The sequence below is a fragment of the Carassius carassius genome, chromosome 24 (genome assembly GCF_963082965.1).
Source record: "Carassius carassius chromosome 24, fCarCar2.1, whole genome shotgun sequence".
Taxonomy (NCBI): Eukaryota; Metazoa; Chordata; class Actinopteri; order Cypriniformes; family Cyprinidae; genus Carassius; species Carassius carassius.
In genome coordinates this window covers 13,521,587-13,543,076 of record NC_081778.1, presented here as the reverse complement: position 1 = coordinate 13,543,076, position 21,490 = coordinate 13,521,587, and the positions used below count along the sequence as shown (strand labels likewise).

The 21,490-nt window shown below is 35.4% G+C and overlaps 2 protein-coding genes across 3 annotated transcripts in view; one reads left to right on the top strand and one right to left on the bottom strand.

Annotated features, from left to right (window-relative positions):
- The window catches only part of LOC132102857 (neurobeachin-like protein 2), a 63,388-nt gene extending 60,056 nt beyond the window's left edge, over positions 1-3,332 (bottom strand). For both annotated transcript variants that reach the window (XM_059507547.1, XM_059507549.1), the window contains exon 1: positions 3,191-3,332. In XM_059507547.1, the coding sequence (XP_059363530.1) occupies positions 3,191-3,268 (78 nt within the window). In that variant the 5' untranslated portion in view covers positions 3,269-3,332. The remainder of the gene's footprint in view (positions 1-3,190) is intronic.
- Positions 3,333-7,314: 3,982 nt separating this feature from the next.
- On the top strand, positions 7,315-21,214 carry LOC132103597 (coiled-coil domain-containing protein 12-like). Its single transcript, XM_059508702.1, has 7 exons — positions 7,315-7,473; positions 8,385-8,458; positions 12,529-12,608; positions 12,796-12,857; positions 20,234-20,268; positions 20,382-20,458; positions 20,904-21,214. Exons 1-7 carry the CDS (start codon positions 7,390-7,392, stop codon positions 20,981-20,983), a joined length of 492 nt encoding a protein of 163 aa, XP_059364685.1. The 5' UTR covers positions 7,315-7,389; the 3' UTR covers positions 20,984-21,214.
- The last annotated feature ends 276 nt before the right edge of the window (positions 21,215-21,490 follow it).

Below are 21,490 nucleotides of genomic sequence, written 5' to 3'. Positions count from 1 at the left end.
GTAAGTCCAAGATTACTGCCAAATTGGCCAGTGCCAGAAATAAAATATTACTCCACCTTTAAATTCACAATGAAAAAGTAGCAGCAGATTTTTTTTTCTCATGTACAGAACTCTATTCATACTCTAGTCGACTAATTGGAACTGCAGCTGCTGGTTGACATTGGAAATACTAGTCAAATAGTTGAAACGTAGTCATTTTAATGTTGTGTTTTAAAAATAATTATTATTTTGAAAAATATCTGGAGTGGAAAACAAAATCCGAGAAATGTCTACTAGGAAGGTGTGGGATTGTGTTTACTGGTTTAAAGGGGGAAACATTACGAATGAAAGGGAACTTTCTACAGAAAAGTTTTTTTTTCCTATAATGCTTAATAAAACAGTGTTTATAAGCAAAGCGCTACTTTGTTTTGAGGGGCAACCATTGTAACCACTGTATTTTTGCTTGTCCAAAAGCGCCACCTACTGTCAGAGAGTTTAATGTGAATTGTCATTCAGCCCATCTGCTGTTTTTGTTGCTATCAGTGTTGTAAATTTTATCCATTTGATAGAAAATAAGATTAAATTGAAGATATCTGGGATTATCTGACACTTTGAATCAGAGTTTTAGTGTTTCAAATGGATCACACAATGCAGTTGTCTTCTGAGTTTTTTTATTTTATTTAAATTAGACAATTAGTTGGTTACAAAATTTTTATTTAAATAGCAGTGGCATTAGTCGTAGAGCACATACCTATGCTACAGTGATGTACATCCAAGTGTAACAAATTAAAAAAAATAAACAGGGTGAATTTTTATTTATGCAGACTTCAAGCTAACATCATGAGAAAACATTTTATGCCTGTAACCAGATTCTAAATTAAAATGTAATTGCAATTATGATACAAAATTTAATTTAATTTACAAGCTTCCCATGAGACCTCATTACATTGGGAGGACATACTGTAGGACTCATTCTATGGTCAAATGACTTGCATAATAGATGAGGAGAGCTTTAAATGGGTTTAAATTAGAGCAAGGCCTCATAAGCCCAGAGAAAAACAAGCAAATTTTCAACATTATCTGGTTAAAATCAAACCAAACTGAAGCCAGTAAAGGCATTAAAATAGGTGTTTCAAACCAGATTCAAAACACTGGAAAGCACTGTGCTGTCAACCATGCAGGGGGAAACTAACTCATAAATATGGGTGTGCAAAAATCACATACATTACGCCCTTTATCAATGTTTCACAGAAAATCACATTTATATCCGTGTAACTCTGGAAAAGGCAGACTCATAATATGCCTGCTGCAACAAGTCGGAGGAACAAGTCCATCTGCATGTCTGATATGGATCCCTGTTAGCTGTACGTGTGAAGTTTTTAATAAATGGGAATGAAATGACAAAGGGTTTCTTTTTAGATCATAAAATGAATGAGATCTAGAGAAACACTGCCAGCTATCTGGAGAACTTTGTGCCAAGACCAGACTGGAACACTTTTGCATAATTCATAAAGCTTATTTTCCATGCAATCTGCTAACTATACAATATTTTTTTAAAGAGTGTGAGTGCCAAATTAAAACAGTGATCTGCAAGTAGACATTTCTCTATGGTGACCCCTGGTGCTTCTTGTATTCTGCACCTGGTGTTTTGGTTACCATGGTAGCCATTCATAAAGAGCCATTCACTTGCTATAGTGAGGCATTACAGCTGACTTCAGCTGCTGACCAGTAATGTGGCAATAATGACAGGGTTTCAGATGGAATACATAGATGCCCAACTTCAACATATCGTTTTAATCATTTAAAAATAATTGTTCTCAAAAATGTGCAAGAGTGCAGTGTGGTCTTTGTATGCACCAGAGGGTGTTGTCAACATAACCATCCTTAATGTGGAATGCCCATTTATTTTCCATTCATAGTGATGGGAAGCCCGACTCATTTCTATGAATCAGGTTATTCCTGAATAGTTTCTTTCAAACGGCTAAAAAAAATGATTCTTAGTCATCATGACATAATCTCATGGCCCCTGACATCCTTGCATGGCATATAGCATATTTTAAATGTCTCAGAAATTAAAAATCCATGGGTACACACATATTGACGATGATTACAATGTAATTAAAAAAGGAAAACATCAGTGGTCTGAGGACCAGGACATCATACATTACGTTTACAGACATTTTAACCCTAAAACACAAATCAAAATACGGGTAGAAATGAAAATATGGAAAATTCCTGCATATTAACACTGCACATTTGAATATTGTTTTTCTTTGATGTATTTTTCTTTGCTTTTGGATTAAGCATTATTAATAACCGTTTGCACTGTAATTTCATGGGCCCCAGTTCACTTGTTTACAACCAAGATTCAGCTCATAAAAACAAAGTCATAAAACTGCTGATAAAAATGTCAACTCTGACTGTAAACATGCAATTTCCTACTCTCTAGTCAATGAATTGTTGACGAGAGTCCGATTCGTCGACAAATCGTTAGGAGATCCGACTCAAAAGAACAATTCGTTCGCGAATCAGACATAGATAATTCACAAGTAAATCTAAAGCGTTTCAGCAAACACAAAATGCACATTTTAAATAAACTTTAAACAATTCAAGTATGTAGTTAAAATACCTCGAGGTCCGATCTGCATTATAAGTAAATATAAAAAATTAAATAACACATTATATTCTCTGTACTGCTGTTCATTTATTTCAAATACACAAACTAAAGACATTGGAAACCATGTTGCTTATGAATAAAAAACTATCTGCATAACGAAAAGAAAAAGAGAAGCAGGAAGAGAATGACATTGCCTGACTCGTAAACACTAGAATTAGGAAACACAGGATAACTGTAAACATCAAATTGACCTATGGTGATGAACCATAGCGTTATGATTAGCAAATATATCATCAGTCCTTGTCACCACAATTGCCAGCCGCTTCATAACAAAGTACTGATTAAATATTAAGTGAGCGTCAAATGTTTTCACTGTGCAGTGTGCACGCGCTCCCAACCTTCCCAAAAAATAACCACGGACGCACTTCCTGAAACTGTTTCAACACAAAGGGGATATTATGGCGAATATGCTTACCTTTTAACTATATGCAGGACGCGACAAAATATGAAATGACAGTGGCAAGTTTGCGACAACATAAACTCCGAAGCCAACAGGTGTCGAGTGGCTCGCGCGATCGCCTGTCCGTGACTCACCTTAGTGTAATATAACATCCACAGCTCGTACAGTCGCTCTTTCGAAGCCATTCTCCCTCGCCCCTCTGCGTGTTCCATTCACTTAGGCGTCAGTCAGACCAATCTGAATATATACATCATCCACAAACGAAGGGGCCATGGACTGACTCAGCGAAGATCCAAGGAATACTGTTTGCTAGAAATGGCATGCTGCTCTACAGCTGTCCACTACCTGGTTGCCAAGCGCTTCCAAAGTTGCATGTCTTTAGAAGGAAGGCGTGTCAGAATGACAATCCCGAGCAAAGAAACTAGAGATTGTAGAGAGCAATATTTGAGAAATATCGCGGGTCAGGCGCTGGATGAATCTGCATCTTTGCTGGAGGAATTCCAGAGGAGTTTAACGCACTTGCCTGTGCACGCATTATTACCCTGCTCGCGCTCCACTCCCCTCCTCTCGAGCGTTACAGAGGCAGTAGAGAGCAAAGCAAGAAACAGCCGGGAGGAGTTCAGCCTCAAAGCTAGCTGCACAAGACACGAAGGCAAACCATTGAGCATCGTAGAGCCACAGTTGACCGGGAGAATTCGCCAGGGATGGAATGTGACACTGGAGCGCAGGGACTTCTCCTGGTGGTTTGGTTTTGTTGAAAGCAAATTTGCAATAAAAAGTAAACATATAAAGGTCAGAATCAGAATATAAGTGAATATTAAAATCAATCTACACAGTAACAGATAAAACAAGACATAACAATATCTATCTATCTATCTATCTATCTATCTATCTATCTATCTATCTATCTATCTATCTATCTATCTATCTATCTATCTATCTATCTATCTATCTATCTATCTATCTATCTATCTATCTATATAAATGTAGTATAAACATGGATTTTTCCTGTCATCTCAATTCATTCCAAAGATTTAGAAGTTCTGTCATGATATTTAAAGTGTTTGTTCACCAAACATGAAAGAAGCCTCGAGTCTTGTTTGGTGATGAGGGTTTGATTGTCCTTGGTGAGCAATGCATAACAAATGTGTTTATGTATAGTTAAGGCTGTTTGAATATTTAATGTTTCCATTTTGATTGAAATTTACACATTGGGACATTAGCTCTGATTCATTTTATCTCACGGTTTTGCTGTGATTATCATAAATGGGATTTGTCATGTTAATTAGTTGTAATTTATTTGAACTACAGGGATGGACATCTAAGGTTGGAGAGCCTGAAAACGCCTTGGAGGCACAAGAAAAACCAAAAAGGCACAAGAAAAATCATCATTATTCTACACTGCAGGATTATTTATACTCCACAAAACAAATTCTCCGTTCAAACAGGATCTGGATGAATTGGTATAGAGAACAAACCACGGAAAAGCTATTGAAAGTGGTATCCACAGAAGTTATAAAGGATGAAAATAAAAGTTTTTTTTTTCCTTCTTGTCATTTTGATCACAAAAACAGTGTGACGTGACGGGTTACTTTTCACAGCTCAAGCTTTTGAGAGTAAAATATCACAATTTTACATTCAAGATCCATATAGTTACTGGATCCCTTGAGCACCCATGCAAACACTATGCAAATAAACTTGTGTTGGTGAAGACACTGAATGATCTATTTATTGTGCTTGCCCGTTTTCATTTGGCACATTTGCTTTTGTCTGTAAGTGACACCACCACATTTAACATAATTCTGTAAGGTCTATTGTGTTTGGTGCCTTAGAACAACAATATGGGTTTGACTGTAACCTTTTAAAATAACTTAAAAGATAGGCTACCACAGCTTAAACAATGCATCCTTTCTATTTTACGAATATGTGCCCATTACCTTTAAACAATAAAATATTTAGCATTTTACTCTACATTTTAATAATTAAATAAAATTATAGTGTAAGTGAGAGTAAGTCATACTGCACCATTTGTATTAATCCCATTGCTAGGTGTAATGGGAGTAATACAAGTTTGGACCTACAGTATTGCCCTGGCAAGGTATAATGTATACATTCCACATCATGTCATGTCATTTTTCTATTCAGAAGAGTTATAATTTCTGATTTTATTAATTCATAGAGCTGTTTGTGTATTAAAATGTGGCGATCACTATACATTAAAATTTGCACAATCTTTCTAAATGTTACTTGTTCTTTCTTTTTTAAACAGACCAGAGCATATTGGTTATCCATCTGAAATATTTTACTGTCAATGATGTTTCATTGTCAATATGCAAACTATTAATTTTATTGTATTACATTTTTTAAATAGTTTAGATTTTTTTTTAAATCAGCCATTTATCAGTTTTCAGCCTTAGCATGATAGTATTAATGTTAGTTAAAATATTAACGTATAAATCACCATCCACTTTCCTTGTGTGAAAAACAGAAGCTCCTGAGTAACTTTTTGTGTTTCATGGAAGAAAGAAAATTATATGACATTAAAGTATATAAATGAAAGCATTTCTGTATATTTGGTGATTTTTCAGTAGAAAGCAAATACACATCCTTCTAAGCTCACGTGAATCATTAAATTCACAAAAATCCGAAGTCCTGCATATGTCACTTTAGAATCAGTGCATCCGAGTAACTCAATAATCAAATGATTGCCTATGCATAGGCTATGTAACTTTTTATTATACCAGGAGTGCGGTATTATCATTATGCTGTCATTGTGATTAGTAATTGTATTGTCATTATATATATATATATATATATATATTATTATTAATTCTTTATTTCAGACCCATGGGTCCATATAAATAACTTACAACATCCATAGACAAAAACAACATACATAATTTAAAAAACATACAAGCTTTCTCTCCAATGCTTCCAGAAACAGGAAAAATACCTTGTTTCACTCAACACAATATTATTTAAGTCTCTTATGATACTATTTTTTGAAACATTCATCCGACATATGAAACTGTACATATACTTCCTTAAGACAGCATTCAACATGGGTATATTATTAGCCACAAACATTTGACTTGCACTTGACCACCTTGGGACCTTAAGTAAAATTCTAAGAGCATCATTATATGCTACCTGTAACTTTCTCATCTTTGCTTTAGAATATTTACACCACAGGTGGGCTGTATAGAAAGAAGTACAGTATGCTCTGAATAGAGTTATTTTCACATCGTCTGAACACATAGAAAACTTACGAGCCAGCATATTGGCTTGCCCATACAATTTACAGCACTGGCGCTGCACATCATCATCATCGTTTAGATCATCTTTAATGATGTGGCCTAGGTACTTTACTTTAGTTACTACATTTAAAACTTTATCATCTAGATATAAAGAAGGAAAGTTAATCTTTTGGTCCTCTTGGGTTTTAACAATCATGATTACACTCTTTTTAATATTAAATTTTATGTCATGCTGCTTACCATAATTTGAGCAAATTCGAAGCAATTGTTGTAGGCCTACACTATACGGAGACAAAATGACAACATCATCCGCATACATCAAATGATTAAAAATACTATCACCCATCAGACATCCAGTCTTACAGTCATTTAGCTCCACAGAAAGACCATCCATGTAGAGATTAAAAAGAAGGGGTGACAATAGCCCACCCTGCCGAACCCCATTTGTCATATAGAACGGTTCCGAAACGGAATTACCCCATTGTACTTTTAAGGTTTGATGTATATACCAAAAGAGTAAAATTCTTATAATATAAGGGGGAACTCCTCTTTCTTGTAATTTAAAAAAAAAGCTTAGAATGATTTATTCGATCAAACGCCTTGGAAGCGTCTAAAAAACACATAAAAACAGTGGAATTATAAGTATTATACTTACTAACTACTTCTTTTAATGAATATATGCATAGATCAGTGCCAAGCTTACTTTTAAAACCAAATTGGTTATCCGTAGTTATTAAATATTCTTTAATCCTATCCATGAGAATTTGCTCAAATATTTTAGAAAGCACACTTGCCAATGCAATTGGCCTGTAGTTTTCTGTCGCAGTTATTTTACCAGTTTTATATATATATATATATATATATATATATATATATATATATATATATATATATATATATATATATATATATGTGTGTTATTTACATATTTTACAGGTAGTTTATAAACGTTCAAGTCTGGCAAGTTGAGTAGCAAAATCGATGTGTTCGGTGCTCTTCTAGCAACCTCGGCGCTGAACAGACTGCATAACCTATTACAGATTCATCGATCCTTCTACCCATGCTTTATTTTCACCATGGAGAAACCTGTGGGTTCTTTACAAGATCAAGCTTTGAAAAGGAAAGAAAGACTAAAAGCTCTGCGAGACCGCCAACTTCAAGTGAGTGTGAAAATAAATGTTAATTTCTTGAAGACACGGGGGAAATACGCGCTCGCGGGCTAACATGCTGTAGTTAGCGAGTTAGCATAACAGTAAAGCATAGTATGGTTCAATTTAACATCAGTTGTCATCATGTAAATTCAACCAAATAAGTTAAGCTCTAGTTTTTTTTATCACATTGAATGCATTTATTATTATCCAAGGAAGGGCGTTTAGCTTTAAATAATATTAGCAGTTACCTATCAGTTTGTTTTTTGTGCTTGACTGATTATGTACTAAGAAGAATACGTCCCTTTTAAATTCAGTGATGCCTCCACATTCAGTTAAACTGTAACATTACAAAAGCTTGAAAAGCAGTTATAACATCGATGCTTTCCTGCCTCTGCTTTAACTGTTATGTTACATTTAAAAACATGAGGAACAAGTCAGTTATTTTCAGTGGTAAATCGGAGTGCCATAAATGTTGTTAAAATTTAACTTTGAAGTTTGAAGCTGGGAATTTCCTTTTAACCCTGTTTGAATGTTTTTTATTTTGTTTTTTTTTTGCTTCCTTAAAGGGATAGCTCACCCAAAAATGAAAATGATGATGTTTATCTGCTCACCCCCAGGGCATCCAAGATGTTGGTAACTTTGTTTCTTCAGTAGAACACAAACTGAGATATTTAACTGAAGCCGTTGCAGTCTGTCAGTCCTATAATGGGAGTGGTTGGGAATCATGACTTTGAGAGTAAAAAAACATACACAAACAAAATTTACATTTTTGGGTGAACTATCCCTTTAAATGTGCACAGAAGATCTTTGACTGATTCACTGCGAATTAGAGCTTTTATTGTATCTTAGTCTTATTAGATTTGGATCATAATTTGAATTTGCCTCTTTGCTCATAATAACTAGTAGAGTTTTAACTACAGGGACATGCACCTGAGGATGGAGAGCCTGAGAGAAAAAGACCTCTGGAGGATTCTGAGACAGAGGACAGACACAGGTAAATAACAAAATACTCACAGATATAAAATCGTTTGTCATTTATACATAAGGATACTTAACTAAATTCTCAGTTCTACCAGTTAGAAACAAAAAGGACCTAGCTGAATAGACTTCCTGTTCTAAATGGACAATAAATAACAAAGCTGCACTCTGTTTATATGATCATAAGAAGGGCTGTGAAGTAAAGGTCTCTCTCACTCTCAGCTCTATTTCAGGCTCAAGCCAAGGCCTCAAGCTCTTTGCTTTTTTTTTCTTCTTTCCATTGTTTGTTCAGATTCATAGACCTCGTGCTCGCCTCCCTGAGCTCAAGAGGTGTTTTTACATTGACAGTTTGCATAAGTTCCTAAACAATCATCACCCAAAATCTGGACTACTTCTCCCTTAGTATGTGTTAAAACCTGTATGACAATCTTCTTTTATGTTCCTTAGAAGAAAATGATGCAGTTTTGGTTCAACATGATGGCAAGTGAATAATAGAATAACCATATCTTAGCACTTGATACATCATTTTGTGGTTATACGGCATTAACTTTGGAGATATTGGTGGCTGTCAGGCAGAGAATGTTTCAAGGTGTGTCTCCATAAAAATGCATTATTAAAATGACAACACAGTTTGGAAACAATGAGAGGTAATTCACCACCCAGCACACTTGTTATTTTGACACTTCCCATGCTGCAGTACCCAACAGATAATCTGCTTGTCTTTAGAAAAGCAAAGCGACAAAAAACATTGAATAAACTAGTAATAAAAGGTTGATCAAATATATCCAGAATAAATCAAAATGACCCTTAAATTTTGAATACCTTAAAAATTCATTATTTCATTCAAAAGTGATAGTAAAGACATTTATAAAAAAATAAAGAATAATAATTTCAACAAAAATATAAAGCAGCACAACAAAATCGACAATTTTCAACATTGATTATTATAAAAAAAAATCTTGTCAGCAAATAAGCATATTAGAATAATTTCTGAAGTGTCATGTGACACTGAAGACTGGAGTAATGATGTTGAAAATTCAGCTTTGCCATAATAGGAATACAATTAATTTCAAAATATACTGAAATAAAATGCAGTAGTTTGGAATAATAATATAATTTCAAAATATATTATTGTTCTTACTGTATTTTTGATCAAATAAATGCAGCCTTGGTTAGTGAATGTGACGAGTGGGGCGGGGCCGAGGGATGTGGGAACACGAGTGAGGCCGGTGGAGTGATTGGGAAATCCGCTACACCTGCGACCCACCACCGGTCTTGAGTCCCACATAGGAGATGGAAGGATATAAAACTGGATCGACGAGAGAGGACCAGGCCTGGGCTTTTAGTTGTGTTTTGGTTTTTATTTGAGCGCATCAGTCGTCCGTGAGGGGCTGGTGCGCTGTTTTCTGTTTATTTTGTATTATTAAAATGTTGTTTGATTGTCCGCCGGTTCCCGCCTCCTTCTTCCCGATGACTAGGAAGGGTTATTCATTACAGTGAACATAACATCATTTCAAAACATTAAAAACAAATCACAGACCCCAAACCTTTGAACAGTAGTGTGCGTAAGAGACAAGTTTTCTGCTTATTGAATTTCATGCTGAATAAGTGGAAACATCCACTTTTGTTGGTCTTTTTGTTTAAGCTGTCAAAATTCTGAAGTGAGGTGAGGCAGATAATGAATATCTGCTCAGCTTTTGAATGAAGCTCAGCCTTTCACATGTGCGCCAGACAGTATTTTGTCACAACTTAGCAGTTGGGCAAATGTCAAATGTCCAAATTGACTTGGAATCTTCTACAGCCCAACCACATTGTTATTACTGTTCTTTGTAAATGGGCTTTGTCAGCTGTCAGACTTTACCACTGCTGCCTATTTTAGGCTGAAGGAAGCCTGATGATTGTCCCCTCGGTTGTTTTGCAGGCTTTGAGAAACAATAGACTTTCCAACAAGTCCCTCATTTCAGCTCTGTCCCTCTGAGCACTTCAATAACACATTTTTTTTTTCATGAGCATTAATCTGTCTTTCTGTATTGTGATTAAATTAGAAAACAGGATACTAGCCGATTCGCCCCAATAACGTGGCCACAAATGATTCAGGACCCCAGGATGTTCGAAATGCTCACTTAGAGTTCGAAAAGGGGCTGTTGACTTTCTGAAAGTGTTGGATTGTTTGGCCACTCTACTGTAGATGAGAAAAGCCAGTGGTCCTGTATTGTTCCAGCGGGTGGTCAGGAAGTCTTTCCAGGAAAGTTGAGGACAGGGAGGAGTTCCCAGCTCTTTGTTTCAGTCTGTTGTTTCGAGTGTTTTTCCAAAACCGTTAAATGCTCTTGTTTGGGATTATAATATTTGATGAAGTTTTGCAGGACCTTAATGGGGTTTGACTGAGTTTGAAATTAATTGAGTGTTTTCTCCAATTAATCAAGCTTTAGTTTGATAACCCTACACCCTAGAGCATTGAAAAGGAATAGTGACACACAGCTGACATTAACAATCTGTTTGGTCCCAGCCCAACTAATTACAAGCTTCGACTCTACTGACACTCATTTAGATCGAGCAGTGTTGAATGTGGGCTTGTTATAGTCCGGTCAATGACAAATAAGCGTCCATCATAAAGAAGAGGAAACAAATTTTTAGAAATCTAGTGTAAAAACACATGTACTTTTTTTTTAATGTCGTTTATTGAAAACTTTTTATACTATTTTCAAGAAAAGATTAATACTTAAACACTTACAGTAAGTTGAAATAATGATTAGTACTTAAAATAAGTTCTACTCTTCTGGTTTATCGACTCCAGAAATGTGGTGTAACCATCAAGTAAAATGTCATTACACGTTTTCCTGCTCCTAATAATTATTAGGTATTATCAAGGTAAAAATAATTTAGATTTAATCAAAGTTTTTGGAGAGTCGGACCACATGACATTTTACAATTTGCATTAACTTTGCCTTAAAAAAAGTCACACAAGCATGTCCAAAAAATTGACATATTGATATTGTTTTCTAAATGATGGTTGCATCACATGACTTTTATTTGAAGGACAAACATTTTATAATGACATTCTAAACCCTGGATAAAGGTGTTTCACACTTTAAAGTTTAAAAATCTAAAGTGTTTAAAGATTCTAAATTACAATAATACTCTTTTTAATCATGGAACACTTACTTGTCATTGACCTGACTACAGCAGGTCCATATTATTCATTCATTCATTCATCCATTTTTTTCCTCTCAAATGCTGAAACAACTGGGTATGATGTGGTACGAAAATCTAGTTTAATGAAATATGAATCGGGTTCTTAGAAATGTACAGTATGCTTTTATTTGCGTTGGTTTCATGGTTTTTCCAAGGTTTTAAACCATTTTAAAGAAAAGCTTCAATTTAATGACTACAGATGTCGTGGTGTAATCATCAGGTTAAAAATTAATTACATTTACCTTAATTACATGTGAGTGTATACATCTTAGTCACCCCCCCCCCCCCAAATATTAATGATTTATTCTGGTGATGAATGTGGGCCTGCTATAGCCCCTTTTCTGAGGTCAAAATGGGCACATATCTCTGGAGACAAACTATAAATTATAATATGACTATCTCCTGTAGGACTGTCTGAAACAAATCTTCATGTCCATCTTCTGTTGATCATGCTGTGAAGCACCCTCAATGCTCCCCTGGAGATCCAGCAGCCGATTTTGCTGTAACTTACAGAGATGTTAATACACCTGCTGGTTGAGCGATGTTGGGCTTGTATTAGCCCCTCTCAGCTTTGAGGCTGCTGTCCCTAGACATAGTCAGGTGCTACATGCTAATTAGCTCGTGCTACAAAGATGAAGGGACGCTTTGTAAGCATGGCGAGCGAATGTACTCTGGATGCTATCACAGGCCGGATTCAGCGCTCAAATAGCACCAGCTGCTCACGGTCCAAGCTAAATGTTTATCTGAACTGCCACCTGCTGGTTACTTGTTTCTCCTGTGATTGAATGTGTGATCGCTTTTTAAAAATATCCTCAAATAGGTTAGATTGGAGGCAGTGACAAAACACTTGTTCATAACGGAGCGAATTACATAATTCTGAAATGATGTTTGCAGAGAGCTGAAGCTGAGGAATTATACGCCGGAGGACAAGGAGCTGAAGGAGAGACAGGTGCCCAAAGCAAAACCTGCATCAGGTGAGAACACTTCTGGCTAACCTGCAGGAAATATAACTGGATGTACCTTTAATTTATATTTTTAAATGTAATACCTGAAAATTAAACCGACCGTTCAGTAATAGCAATGCTGGGTGATGATATTGCAGCAGGTGATCAGGTGTTGGGTTATAGGTTGTCTGACTGGTCTTGTTTTGTATTACTGTAGTGGAGGACAAGGTCAAGGACCAGCTGCAAGCTGCAGACCCAGAGCCTGTGATTGAGGAAGTGGTGAGTGGATTTTTCCCTATATACAAAGTCTTAGGTTTCAAACGTGATGCCATATGGACAGCACCAGTGTCTCCTGAATATATACACTACCAGTCAAAAGTTAGGAATAATTCAGATTTTTTTAATGAAATAAATAAAAATACAGTAGCACTGTGAAATTATTACAATGTAAAATAACTGTTTTCATTTTTAAATATATTTTAAAATGTAATTTTTTCCTGTGATGGTAAAGCTGTCATTACTCCAGTCTTCAGTGTCACATGATCATTGAGAAATCACTTTGATATTTGCATTTGATGCTCAATTATTAAAAATGGTTATAATTATCAAGGTTGGAAACCATAATTCTGGATTCTTTGATTTTAATAACAAGTTCAAAAAACAGCATTTATTTAAAATATAAATAATTATAAATGTATTTACTGTCACTTTTGATTATTCATTGCTAAATAAAAGTATTAATTTACAAAAAATAGAAATGTTGCAAACCTTTTGAAGTGTGAACTTCAAACCTGTAATTTGTGAGCCTTGTTTTGAACAATTCATTAAAAGAACCATATCAAATGAGTTGCCTGTTCATTAAAGGGGTCATATGATGCAATTTAAATTTTTCCTTTCTATTTGGAGTGTTACAAACTCTTGGTGCATAAAGAAGATCTGTAAAATTGCAAACACTAAAGTCTCAATATTCAAAGAGATATTCTTCATAAAAGTTAACCATGCCTACCTTAAATGTTCTAACATACCCCTGGTGTCTAAGTCACGATCTGGGGAGATTTGCATAACACCGCCCAAATAATTATGCAAAGAAAGGAGGAGTAACTTTGATTCTCGCTGTAGTATTGTTGTTGCCGCCGGTGCCATGTCATGGAGACGCTGTGTGTTTCATTGTGAAAGTGAAGCTACTTTGTTTGGCTTTTCAAAAGAGGACACAATTAGAAATCAGCAGTGGTGGACGAAGTACACAAATCAAGTACTTGAGTAAAAGTACAGATACATATAATAAAATATTACTCCAGTAAGAGTAAAAGTACTCCTTTTTCAATTTTACTCAAGTGAAAGTACAAAAGTACTCGATTTTTTATGTACTTAAGTAAAAAAGTACTGAAATTTTATATAGGTTACTTAATTAAATTTTATATTCGCACATATTTTTAATAATCCTACTGCTCAAAATACCTGGGATTTTTTCCAAAATAACCACTATATGGAGTCAAGATATATTTTTGTTGTTGATATGGACTACGCTGATGAGAGTGATGTTAACTGTGAAAGCTTACACTGTGATGTACATGAGAGAAAACAGAGATGACCATCTGATTTTCACCAGTAAGAACTATTTATATACTAGAAGTATTTTAAAGTTTGTTGTTTTACAGAACATCAGTTAGGACTATATATGACATGATAATAAAGCCTGAAGTTAGGAAGAACATTTTAAAGGAAAACATAATTATATTTTCATAATGATGAAAATATAATTACTTTTTATATAATTACCACTTTTTATATCACGGAAATTCGTCCCCCACACTTTTTCGGTCAAGTGTGTTCGCACAGAGGTTTTCAAGAGCTGGTGTGAATAAATATAGATTTAAACTCAAAGAGACGGGATAGTCTGCACATGATTTGATATTTTATTCGGACCCAGAATACAGCGAGATGAACATCACAGAGCGCTAAACTCTCCTGCAGTGTGTGTTTCATTCATACTCAAAGCCGGAGGGCGCTCTCGCGCAGAAAGTCATATCAGGAAATTCCTAATATGGGCAAAATCGTCCAGCTATTGCTGTATGAAAACAGTTTTTACACAGAAAAAAAAGGCCAGAAACTTTTGGAAAAACGAAGACATTAAACATACGATTGCAACAATATATGGTTTTTCAAGTCATCTTCAGCAGGTGATAAATAAAGTATGAACAATGCAGTGCTAATTGACAAAAACATTTTGTAGTATATAAACAAATCATTATTATTTGTTATTGTCCAGCAGTTATAGATTTCTAAGCCAATTAAAAGTAAGAAATTTGAGGAAAAATTTAAGTTGCCTATTGTATCCACTACCAGTCAACAGTTTTTGAACAGTAAGCTTGTTAATATTTTTTAAAGAAGTCTCTTCTGTTCACCAAGTCTGCATTTATTTGATCCAAAGTATTGCAAAATAGAAAAATTGTGAAATATTTTTACTAACCTATTTATATTAACTGTTTTTTATTTGGATATATTTCAAAATGTAATTTATTGAAATTTCAAAGCTGAATTTTAAGCATCAATACTCCAGTCAGACAATCCTTCAGAGAGAAAAAAAAAAAAAAAGGTTTCTTTGATGAATAGAAAGTTCAGAAGAACAGCATTTATTTTGAAATAGACACATACCGAGAACACACACCCGGAGCAGTGGGCATCATTTATGCTGCGGTGCCTGGGGAGCAGTTGGGGGTTTGGTGTCTTGCTCAAGAGATCCTTAGTCATGGTGTTGCCAGCCTGAGACTCGAAACCACAAAAGAGTCCTTGCTAAGTAGAAGTGTTCATTTCTATAATTTATTTTCCAAAAAACTAAAATTATATTGACTGTAAGCTTTTGAATGATATAGTGTACAATGTTGCAAAAGCTTTTTATTTCACATAAATGCTAGTTTTTGGATCCTTATATTCATCAAAGAATACTGAAAAAAATACTCATGTTTTAAATATTGATAATCAGCAAATCAGCATATTAGAATGATTTCTGAAAGATGTGACACTAAAGACTGGAGTAATGATGCTGAAAATACAGCTTTGATCACAGGAATAAAGTACATTTTAAAATTCATTAAAATAATATTTCACAATATTACTGTTTTTTGCTGTACTTTGGATCAAATAAATGCAGGCTTGGTGAGCAGAAAATACTTCTTTAAAAACATAAAAAAAAAATATTACTGTTCAAAAACTGTTGATTGGTAAGCTATATAGATTAAAGAAATGTTATATAGCCTACATATATATATAATTTCTGTCCCCCTCACTTCTGAAAAGATGGCTACGCCCCTGGATTTTTTCCTTCTCAAACCATGTCTGTGGTGTAAAAACACCCCTGGCCAAACAGGGTGCATCTCTTTGATAATTACTGTAGTTACCATGTTCTGAACATCACGTCCTTTCTTTTCTCCCCAGATGTAACGTTAATCTATATATATATATATATATATATATATATATATATATATGTGGTTGAATAAAAATATTTGGACATTATTTATAAAAATTACCTCAACTTAGCACCAGCAAGCTTGTTAGCTAAACAGTTAGCATCAGCTAACAATATTTACTTATTTTCAGTACGGTTATGAATAAACATTCATGTCTGTCTACTCGTCTAGTTAATCCAAACGTTACTGTTGATAAACAATATAAAAACATACGTCACATAGGGATGGTAGCATTTTAATAAAACTGTTAACATTATGGCAGTGGGTAATTTGAACGTGCATGAGTTATTGTATTTAATCTGTGTAATTTTAATGTTTGTTTTTTTTTTTTATTTTTTTTTTTTTTTTTTTTTTTTTTTTTTTTTTTTTTACCTAAAATTGATGTGTCTGCATCGTCTGCACTCGAGCATTTCAGTGGGCTTAAATATATCACTCTTTACAACGGATTTAGTTCCCAAACAATTGACAATTTTGACCTAAATATGATTTTCAGTTACAATAATTAATCCAAAATTTCGACATTAGTAACTTACTTTTAGCAACATCAGACGCACGCGCGCTCACAAGATCTCCCGGTTCTTACTTCTGTAGACTCGCACTAAACGGTTCATTTGAATCAGTGAGTGGTCGACTCCAGAACAGCTGCAATCCATAGACAGTAGGCTGCAATCAGATCATTCTAATTCGTAAACGAATCGTTTGGTGCAATTTGCGATCCGATTTAAGTTTACTTTGAAAAGTTCGTTCATGATGAATCAGACACCGCTTCTGCGTTTCGGAGCATATGATATATTATAGGGAGTAAACGATATGTTTTATGGAATGTAGTAAAGTAAAAAGTACGATTTTATGCTTTGGAATGTAGTGAAGTAAAAGTAAAAGTTACTCAAAATAAAACTACTCCAGTAAAGTACAGATACTTGAAAAATGTACTTAAGTACAGTAACGAAGTAAAGCTACTCCGTTACTGTCCACCACTGGAAATCAGTGGGTAAGTTGTATTTACATCACTTTTCCAGAACAGTTCAACCCAAATATTCAGATGTATGCAGTGCGTTTTACGGAAGATTGTTTCCTGAACCTGAGAGAGTAGCCTACAATGCTGTCTACACACAAAGGCTGTTTCTATAAAGTGGGGCAATTCCAACCTTGCAAGAAAAGTCTGGCACTTCTGAATCACAGTCTGTAAGTACATTTACATAGACGGTATAAGTCATTTTAATCAGTAATTATGTCCCCACTGGATGCAACAAATGTCTCTATGTAATGGGTTTTATTGGTTTGGTCTCGTCGTGCTGGGACACATGGCATCACAGTATGTTAAGGGGCGTAACATTTCCGTCACACGGAAGGCATTCAGCCAATCACAATGCACTGGATAGCTGGCCAATCAGAGCACACCACACATTTCAGACCAATGAGATTTGTAAAAATTTACGTGTATCAGAAAGGCGGGGCATAGAGGAGCAACATTAATGTACAGTATGTGGAAAATAATGGGCTCAATCATACACCTGACGCAAGTGTTTTTGTTTGATACAGTTCTCATTTTCCTGTCCTGCACCGCGTTTAAATAGCAAATGCATCTGGCCTAAAAAAAAAAGTTGTTCAGGCTCATTGTTGATGCTTTGCTATTTTGAGAAACTGAAAATAGACTGTGCCATAGACCAACTCAAACCGAGCACAAGGCTGGAGATCATTATGTCAGGCTGATTGGGTTAGAATGGCAGACTTGACATGTTAAAAGGAGGGTGATGCTTGAAATCATTGTTCTAACATTGTTAACCATGGTGACCTGCAAAGAAACGCGTGCAGCCATCATTGCATTGCATAAAAATGGCTTCACAGGCAAGGATATTGTGGCTACTAAGATTGCAACTAAATCAACAATTTATAGGATCATCAAGAACTTCAAGGAAAGAGGTTCAATTCTTGTAAAGAAGGCTTCAGGGCGTTCAAGAAAGTCCAGCAAGCGTCAGGATCGTCTCCTAAGGAGGATTCAGCTGTGGGATCGGAGTGCCACCAGTGCAGAGCTTGCTCAGGAATGGCAGCAGGCAGGTGTGAGCGCATCTGCACGCACAGTGAGGTGAAGACTTTTGGAAGATGGCCTGGTGTCAAAAAGGGCAGCAAAGAAGCCACTTCTCTCCAAAAAAAACATCAGGGACAGATTGATCTTCTGCAGAAAGTATAGTGAATGGACTGCTGAGGACTGGGGCAAAGTCATATTCTCCGATGAAGCCCCTATCCGATTGTTTGGGGCATCTGGAAAAAGGCTTGTCCGGAGAAGAAAAGGTGAGTGCTACCATCAGTCCTGTGTCATGCCAACAGTAAAGCATCCTGACACCATTCATGTGTGGGGTTGCTTCTCATCCAAGGGAGTGGGCTCACTCACAATTCTGCCCAAAAACACAGCCATGAATAATGAATGGTACCAAAACACCCTCCAACAGCAACTTCTTCCAACAATCCAACAACAGTTTGGTGAAGAACAATGCATTTTCCAGCACGATGAAGCACCGTGCCATAAGGCAAAAGTGATAACTAAGTGGCTCAGGGACCAGAATGTTGAAATTTTGGATCCATGGCCTGGAAACTCCCCAGATCTTAATCCCATTGAGAACTTGTGGTCAATCCTCAAGAGGCGGGTGGACAAACAAAAACCCACTAATTCTGACAAACTCCAAGAAGTGATTATGAAAGAATGGGTTGCTATCAGTCAGGATTTGGCCCAGAAGTTGATTGAGAGCATGCCCAGTCGAATTGCAGAGGTCCTGAAAAAGAAGAGCCAACACTGCAAATGCTGACTCTTTGCATAAATGTCATGTAATTGTCGATAAAAGCCTTTGAAACGTATGAAGTGCTTGTAATTATATTTCAGTACATCACTGAAACAACTGAAACAAAGATCTAAAAGCAGTTTAGCAGCAAACTTTTTGAAAACTAATATTTATGTAATTCTCAAAACTTTTGGCCACGACTGTACTTTGCTTATCACACACACAGGGACGTGCAGAAGCACACAAACATTTTAAAAAATGTAAAATTACATTCCGCCATGTAAATAATGAACCAGCCATGGTGCGAGCGCAACTGGCTTTTAAAGGGGATGGGAGATGAGACTCTGATTTGTTTATTGCACGTTACGCCCAAAATCGTTACACCCATTACTCATTAAGAGAATAAGGACAACACGTTTATACCATCTGCTCTGTGTACTTTAGACCATGCACTTAGTTAAAATAGGGCCCAGTGTGTTTTTTGAACATTAAACTGCATAAACACGTTACATTACACAAAATAATGTTATTTTTAGCAACATCATATGCAGTGTTGGGGGTAACGCATTACAAGTAATCTGAGTTATGTAATCCGATTACCTTTTTCAAGTAACTAGTAAACATGTAGTTCTAGACTAAATGTGAATGTGCATTAATTCATCCCACTTACAAAAAAACTGATTTAGTATTCGGCATCAAAATTAAATAAAAACGGTGAAATACAAACTCAGAATATGACGCAAATCTGCAATTAAATGTTAAATAACACAAATGTATCGAATCCCATTCTATTAACTAATATCTTTGCTCCTGACCTTTGATGATCCAGTTCAACACTACTAAGCAAGAATGACTTTAGATAAACTTACAATTGCGCTTCATTGTTTTTTAATTATTATTTTTTTTATTTCTGAAGTGTTGAACCTTCTTCTGTGTTCTACTGTACAGATGTGAATTTTTCTTTTCCTTCAGCCTGAGGTTTATTCATTACAATTTTTGGTGTGAAAGGGCTTTTACATTTGCTATACATAGAACTTCTTATATCTAAAAAAACAATCAAGCCCTGCTCATATTTAAAAAAAAAAGTAACTTAATACATTACTTTCCATAAAAAGTAACTAAGTAACATAACTAGTTACATTTTTAGGGAGTAACGCAATACTTTAAAAGTAACTTTCCCCAACACTGATCATATGACCCCATTTAATCAAATTACACTGGCTGCTCTTTATGTGTGCCCTGTCTTACATATTTAAATTACGTTTAATTTATAAAACAAGCTCACATTATAATTTGTTTTGTAGTGGCAAAGTTTTGTCTCAAACAGTGCAAGAATCACTGGGCAGCTCTTGTCTGAATTTAAACTAATCTTATTCCCTTTTTTTTTATTCTTGTCCTTTGTTCTCAGGATCTGGCCAATCTTGCCCCCAGAAAACCAGACTGGTACAAACCTTCAATTTTTACCTCTAAAACACAATCATGCATCATAGTCATTGAGATCCATTTTAGTTTCCATTTTCATTCATTTAATTTCTTGTGTTGTGTTTTGGTAATAGGGATCTAAAGAGGGACGTTGCCAAGAAGCTTGAGAAATTAGAGAGGCGAACACAGAAAGCTATTGCTGAACTTATACGTGAGTATGACAAGACACACACTAACTGAGACCGAGGCCAGTCTGCACTAAGGACGATATCTATAATGATATAAAAACCACAACAACAATGTACAACTGAAGCATTAATCCATCTCTACATCGTTTCTTTTATCAGTAATATACCGAAGCTGTAGTTATAGAGCTTTTTTGCAATGAGCTCCGCCAGGGCTTTATGAAAGGCTAATTGCTGTGTGGGTTCAAAAGCCCTGGAGCTCTGATGTCTCTTAATGACATCATATATGGATTTTCTGTCCCTATACGCTTCTCTGGCACAGAATAGACCTAACATTACTACTTTAGTATATCTTAAAAACAAATATTTTTGTATCACCAATTCAGAACTAGAGAACACAAGAGTCTTTGGTGAAACACATTCTTCATGTCCATAGCTTGTTTATTTCTAGGCATTTGTGTAATTCCACAGGTGACCTGCTCAAGGGAAGTGAGGAAGAGCTGGCTGGAGCAGTTGGAGCAGTTGGCATGGAAGAGGGAGTCTCAGACTGAATCTGTGTTGAGAATGAGTCTCGCACAACAGACTTTCTAGAAGTTTCCGGCCCATTTCCCATTACATAGCAGTGTGTGTTTAAAATGGATTTCTTATGCTGAGCTCAGCATGAGTGAGTGTTTGTGTGAGAGAAAGAGATGCGCAAAGATTGAGTACACAAAGAAGACTTTCTCTTTTTTTAATTATTATTATTATTTTGTCTATAAGTAAACAGTTCTTTCTTTTCTAAATTGACTCTTTTGTCTTTTTTAAATTGTCTTTTTTTTTATAATAATAAATATTAAAATAATAATAAAAATCCAATGTCAGTAGGCTTCTTTTAAAACAGAACCTTAATGCGGATAAAGAAGAGCTAAATTCATATTTTCATGTTTGGTTTTTCTCCTTTCTCATTAATATGAGAGCGTTGTAAAATCAGACACATTGCAGAGAATAATACAATATCATAATTGATGAGAACAGTACCGATAAAATTGAAGTACATTAATCTGGCTTCAAGATGTTTT

Bases quoted from the DNA above. Each gene is read 5' to 3' on its own strand.
- LOC132103597 (XM_059508702.1), top strand. From the start codon at position 7,390: ATGGAGAAACCTGTGGGTTCTTTACAAGATCAAGCTTTGAAAAGGAAA. The intron at 7,474-8,384 runs GTGAGTGTGAAA...TTTTAACTACAG, and splicing joins TGCGAGACCGCCAACTTCAA to GGACATGCACCTGAGGATGG. The intron at 12,609-12,795 runs GTGAGAACACTT...GTATTACTGTAG, and splicing joins CAAAGCAAAACCTGCATCAG to TGGAGGACAAGGTCAAGGAC.